Here is a 6,774-nt window from a genome sequence, read left to right on the forward strand (position 1 = left end):
ATTCTGAATTCTTGATTCATGGTCATCATCTGTCAGTTGTTTTTTTTTTTTTTTTTTTTTTTGCACTTCTCCCAAGCTACAGTATTAGTACAACATGCACTTTCATGTATTTATATTGGTAGCATCAAATAGGATACACTGAAAAGTTTTTTCAAAACACAAAACCTACAAGAAACTCCCATCTTAGTCCGCCTCCTTTATATAAGTGGGTAAATTTCCATCCAACAATATTTGTGAAAGAATGTGGTCCCCATGACCATCATATGTCAATCACATGTGATGCCCTGAGGCACAGCTCTGGACATTTTCAGAGAAGGAACAAAACCAACTACAATATTAATAGAATTTCTTGAACTATATGTTCCATGTTAAACTTCAACTCCAAAAGAACATGACATGAAAGGAGATTTAAAATTAAACATAACATGATATAGAACAACATTTTTCTTTGCCAAAACTGACAATATTCAAGTCTTCAAAATGTTGCTTACTACTATTTAAAATGATATTGATTTCATCCTCTTCTCTTATGCTAAAAAATAGCAGTTCCTTTCTCTAAAGCATCTCCAAAAAAGTAACTCAAATAGAGGATGGTCAGAAAGATGGCTGAGATGGAACAGTAGGTCTTGATAGCTAGGGCCTGAACACTGTTACATTCACCAACTCAGAAAATACTTTGAGGGTGTAATATATATGTACCTTATTCTTTTTTTTTTTTTTTAAGTATGATTGTTTTCTTTTTCTATTAAAGATTTATTTACTTATGCATAAAGAACTAGGGTACAGGCCAGAGGTATAGGGGTGGTGAGAAGATTCACTGGAGACAGAGTGGGGAACAGAACAGGCAGATTGATGAAGTGCACTGCTAGAGAAGCAGCGGGCGAGACAGAAGAGGTCTGCTGCACCATATGGGTCACCTCCCTGGCTGGGTATCGAACTTGTGCTAAAGTGGCTGAGGCTAGCTTTATAGTGCTGAGCTGTGTTTTACCCTGTTGCATCACCAGGGAGGGCCCTTAAGTGTGATTGTTAAGCATGGTTTGACTCACAACCAGGGGCAAAGGTGCAAGCACAGGAACTAAGCAAAGCCCATCTACACTGGAAGGTGCTCTTTGCCAAGATTTATTTTTGCTCTTCCTGGGGGCACACAAATTTGAGGTTTACTGGAAGTGAAAATCTAATCATATGAAAGCTTTAAGGGGCAGAGTCTATCCTTAGTGGTATCTGATGACTTACAAGAATCATAAGGATTCAGAGAAGAACTGATCAATAAAATTTTCTGAAATAATGAAAAGGTTCTAACTATGTTCTGTCCTCTTGAAACATGACTAGAGGACTGAAGAACTGAAATTCAAAGTTTTAATTTTATTTAAATTGAATCGCCTTAAAGTATAAGTAACCATACTTAACTGGTGGCTACAGATCAGACAGAGAAAGCTTATAGCCCTCACTCTACCATTAGTGTAATTTTCTCAAATTCTCTTTTCTACAAAGATTTCAAAGATATATTGATATTCAAGCCCATGTGATTGTAAAATCAATGTGAATTAAACATAAATATACTAGCTCTACTATTGAATGTGTAGCCAACAATCTGTTCCACCTGTGGACTTTTCCACGTGTTATGACCTTATAGAGAAAAAGGAGAAAACTGAATGAAAGCAAAATAAATGAAAAGTCAATGGCTTGCCTGTACTGCAATTAGCCTCTCCCTGCATTTTAGTACCTGAAAGTCATACACAAACCCAGAGTGGAGAACGAAAGCCACAACTAGGAGTCCTGAAGAACAGGGACAGTGTAAATCAAAGGATGTTGAAATCCAATAACTCTGAATCTGCCAGGACCCTCAAACACTGTCCACTTCAAACTCTTTTGCAGATAACTAAGTAGCTTGAAGTGCTCAGTGTCCTGAGATAAAGCCAAGCTCAGTCCCAGCTCACCCAGTCTCTGGCCTCACCACCATGAAATTCCTTTAACTCTACTGAATCTTGAGTAGAGAAAGATGCCCATCTCATCCCAATCTCTGGCCAGTAGAAAATAGTCTGTATCCATGCTGATCTGCTAAACTTGCCTTTGTAAACACAGAATTCCTAAAAAAATACACTTAATTTACCAAGCACACTGTGATAAAGGAGATTATAATACGCAAATGGTTCAAGAAGTTGTTTTATATAGGGACAGTTTTTCACTTAATGTGAATTTTGCTATAAAAGTAGCTTGCTCTGTACTAAATAGATAGATGGGCTCAAAGGAGACAGTTCTCCACGTCTAAGCAAGTGAACCTGCTCTTACGTTTTTGAAAACTCACTAGGGCCATGAAAAGATGCTACCTGAGACAGTAAACGATTATTTTAAGGACAAAACAAAAAAACACAGCTGTCTTCCTTTTAGAGCTAAATGTCACATGTCATCAAGCTGAAGACTCTCGCTTCACAGGCAACAAAACTCAGATGGCAGATTTCATAGGACCTTGTCTAAGTCATACAGCTGGGAGGGGGGAATGGTCTTAGACACGTCAATCCAGAAATTCTGTCTCCAAACTCACAACTCTCTGTGACTCTTGAAACCACAGTGAGTGATATCTACAAACCAGAGAAAGAAAGAGACGATTATCTGGCATCTGCCATTGTTGCTTCAAAGTGTCTGTAAGTTTCAATTTGAGGTATGTTTTGACATAAGATATTCCACAGTTTGGTACATAATCACATGGAATACTGATGCAAAAAAGAAAATTATGTTTCAGGTGCTACATGAAAGACCAAGAATAAATCTACTTTATTACCTGCATTTTTTTAAACTTTTCTGGTCTTCAGATAATCTTCTACAGATAAATGCCACACTACTGCTGATAAGAGCATGAAATAAATAACACTGCACATTTTAAATGTCATGGACTTTGAATTTTATACTGTGCTCTTATAAATGAATCCATAAGAGACAAAGAAAATGCTAAATAAATAGAATGAAGGGGCTTACATTCTTGTGCTGCTGGTCTTGTTGATGATAACAGATTTCCCTGTTTGATCCACATTATGATCCAAACCAAAGTAAGCAGCTACTCGATGAACAAGCATTCTCTGGTAGGATGACATCTGAGGGAACTTTTTGTAATGATTACTGGAAAGAAATACAACAAAAAGTGGAATCAGCATTTTCTCTTTTGACCTGTAGTTAAATTTTACAGGTATACACACAACCATTTCTCTTTCATCCAAACCACTAAGCCCTTTTCCTCTCTGATATCACTTAATGTCATTACTTCCAGACAAATTTTCCACTCAATATAGATATATTGATTAAGCTACCATTAGGATCTTTGTCTCATCGTTGCCCATTTCTCTCACCAACGAGAACTTAATGGCTGCTGGAAAGTACTTTATTTTAGTCCATGATACCTTATCAACAGAACCAGGCACAGGACAAACGATGTAACATAATACATGGCTGCAGATGCCTATCTGGAGATGTGTCATTACATGCTTTACACTGAAAGCGGCACAATTATTTCCAGGCATAACTGCCTGCAGCCAGCCGGAGCCCATTAAAAAACTATAATAAAAATGAAAAGGGTTGCTTCTTGTTAGAGCGGCTCTATGGTAATCAGTGGCCCCCTGTTTATAGCCATTTTGTTAGGAATTTAACAAGCATGCTCTCACACAGTCCAAGCAGCCATTCCCACCAGCATCTAGCCCCTAACTACAAAAGCATCTCCATTTAACAGATCAGCAAACATATTAAACAGGGTTTCATCTGTCCCCAAATCTTTCCAGAATTAAACCCAAACACCAAACAGAGACATATCATGTAAATGAACAACACAGCGATTTCACATACTTGTTGTCACTAATAAAATCAATAATTTCCTGCTCCATTTTCAAGAGTATCATCCTGTCCCTGAAAAACAAATAGCATAAATAAAAGGTTTTAGGTACTTTCCACCCCCCTAAAACCTAACATATAACTCTTCTCTGGAGAATGCTATCCATTTTTATATGTGTATATATATAATTTTACTCAAGATAATTTTTTATCTCTCTTGTTAAAACTGGGGACTTCTGTGGTTTTGATGTTAATTACAACGTGAAAAGTATTAGGTCCATCAAATACATCAAGTAAATTGCACATTTTAAATTAATAAGAAATCACAACAAAGCAAAGCCCACGTGCATGGCTATCTAACTGCACTGAAGCATAACTGGTTTATTTGACTTTGATTCTCGTTCTCTGTTTCCCCACCCCTTAATCAGTATCTCTTTTTGACCAGAATTCATAAACTATAATTTATTAAGTAACTGCCCAGGAATTAAGAATAGCCATAAAGAGTAAACATGCAAATCATTAACAGAAACAAGAAAATACAAGACAGAGTTTAAGACATCAGAAATGGTTTCTGTAGTTTACACTTCCTTCTTAGAGCAGTTTGAATTAATGACTGATATCGGATAGGACCCCCATGAAAAATGAGCAGTTTATTTAATAATTTACCTGGAATTATTCTTTAATGTGTTAATCAAAAACTCGTGTAAGTCTATGCCAGTAGAATCCGTATATTCTTGGCTGCAATCTGAAATAAACAGCAGAATGGAACTGTCAGGGATGACGGTGGGATGATGGTGGGGAGTGGGGTGGAAGGTTTTCCCCTTTCCTACTTCCTTCCTGCTCAAGTGAATTTTAGGTGAAGCTATCAGTATAAAAGACAAGTTTTGAAACTAACAACATTCATTATAATATCAGAAGGAAAAGTAGTTTCCCTGAATGTGGAGACCCACTTGCCATAGGAGAGGGTTCTGGCACATTCTCGAGGAGGGGCGGAGTCAGAAATCAGTGTCCCTTCCATGCGATCAATCAGGAAGGACAGGCCCTCACCCTACGGTCCTCCTTCTCCCAGAACTCAAAGAGGAATGTGTTCCATGGTTTGAGGCCCCAATAACCTTCAACCCATAGATTGAAGGTTTCTCAAACTAGAGAAAGCAAAGAAGGAATGTACTCTTACAGTATTATCTAAATATTAATGAGGATAAAACAGGGGAGGACACTCGCTATTTCCATCTCGTTTAAATCTTAGCACGCTGGCAAAAGCTTAATTGCTAAAACTGTTTTAGGAACCTGTACTTCATTCCTGTATCTACCCTGGGGCAAGGATATTCAGCAGCAGAAACAATCACTATAAGTAGACCTGTGGCTAGAGAGCATAATATCAACTTCATCATCCCTCAGCTGAGTGGATGTGCTACTCTTTCACAGTTATTAAAAATGTCTACCACAAAGCTTTGAAATTACAGCATTCTTCATTTCAACTCATCTTAGTTCTGTTTTTACCTTTTATTTCCTTTTTTTTTGATTTGGTTTTGTATAATCATATGTATGAAAACAATTTAAAAAGTCTGGATTGTAGGTTTGGGGTTTAAAAAGAATGGCTTCTATTGGAAAGATTTTATTGAAGTAGAAGTGTGCATATTTAAAATGAGACATTATGTGGCTTCTATGGGTTGCAGAGATCACAATGATCTGTGCCATAAAAGAGTTAATCATGTATTCCACTGATGTACACATCCATGCTTTGGAAATAACATCACCTATCCACTGGTAACTGCCAATCCACTGTATGTCTTTTAAGATTAACATGAAGTTAAAATACACAGCTGAGTATTCTTCTTATTCCCCACAATCATTTAACTAGACCGATATATCTGAATTAAGAGCAGTTTTGTATTCATTCTTTGTACAAGCTTATAATTAAAAACGGGAGATTTGCTAGCTACACAAATAATGACACCATAAACAGAAAATCAAGCTCATATTTTTTACACACACACACACACACACACAATTATATACAGAGCTTCATGAGAGGTGAGTATGGGTATAAAGTCTAGAATGTATTCTGTGGCTATGTGCTCAAATTGAGTAAGGAATATGTTCACATTCACCTTTTGATAACATTCTGATCTTGGGTTTTTCAGAGGTTCTATCTTTGTTTTTATCCTTTTCTTTGTCTCTTTCAGAGTCATCTTTCCTAGATTTATCATCCTCTTGAAGGCTGGAAAAACTGGAAAGCTGTAAATGAATTGATTCCTGTTGGGGAAAAAATATAATAATTTAGGGCCAGATTCAATAATTTCTGTCTGGTTTCCATTTTGCATAGAGGTTATTAAGTAAAGGAAAATGAAAGCCAGGTGCAGATTTTTTTTTTTCTTGGTAAAAAATTAAACCTGTCATAAAAATAATTGCCCTTTAAGGTGAATTAAACTTCAGAAGTCAATGGGAGGTCATGAGAAGCAGCTAATACTAAAACTTTGCCTCATGAATATTAACGTTAAGCAAGTTAAATTCCCGTAGATCACAACTCTTATTTTCTCTACAGGTTTATTTTTAAACACCTAGGAAACATTTCTTTATCAGTAAGCTTGCATCATAGCTACTGACTGTCATGTCTGAAAAAAAAAGACTTCTTCAGTTCTTTTATATAATTCCTTATAAGGAGAAATTGGTACAAACACAGACAGACAGGCATTACGAATCATTACGAATCATGGTTACAGATAAAACAGACATAAAGGCCCTAATAGCCAATTTACAATCAAAAGTCTATTTTTGACCTCTATCAACAATGACCTCAGCCACTATGAAAAGCCAACCTATATAGCCACAGGAATTCTAGGAATGAATTACTATCATTCATTGCTTATCAATATCATTAATAAATCTTTATAATAGTTACACAAAACATTACCTCTTAGAAAAGGTAGGATGTAGAATTCTATTTTTCATCCGTTC

The 6,774-nt window shown here is 36.4% G+C and overlaps 1 protein-coding gene across 2 annotated transcripts in view; it reads right to left on the reverse strand.

The window, feature by feature from the left end:
* ARPP21 (cAMP-regulated phosphoprotein, 21kDa) overlaps positions 1–6,030 on the reverse strand; it is a 100,384-nt gene extending 94,354 nt beyond the window's left edge. For both annotated transcript variants that reach the window (XM_012720375.1, XM_012720374.1), the window contains exons 1-4: positions 5,928–6,030; positions 4,483–4,561; positions 3,832–3,891; positions 2,974–3,114 (exon numbers count right to left, since the gene is read on the reverse strand). In XM_012720375.1, coding sequence (XP_012575829.1) covers positions 2,974–3,114; positions 3,832–3,891; positions 4,483–4,561; positions 5,928–5,940 — 293 coding nt within the window. In that variant the 5' untranslated portion in view covers positions 5,941–6,030. The remainder of the gene's footprint in view (positions 1–2,973; positions 3,115–3,831; positions 3,892–4,482; positions 4,562–5,927) is intronic.
* Positions 6,031–6,774: the final 744 nt, after the last annotated feature.

Source organism: Condylura cristata, unplaced genomic scaffold, assembly GCF_000260355.1.
Source record: "Condylura cristata isolate star-nosed mole 26May11 unplaced genomic scaffold, ConCri1.0 scaffold00004, whole genome shotgun sequence".
NCBI classification, from domain to species: domain Eukaryota; kingdom Metazoa; phylum Chordata; class Mammalia; order Eulipotyphla; family Talpidae; genus Condylura; species Condylura cristata.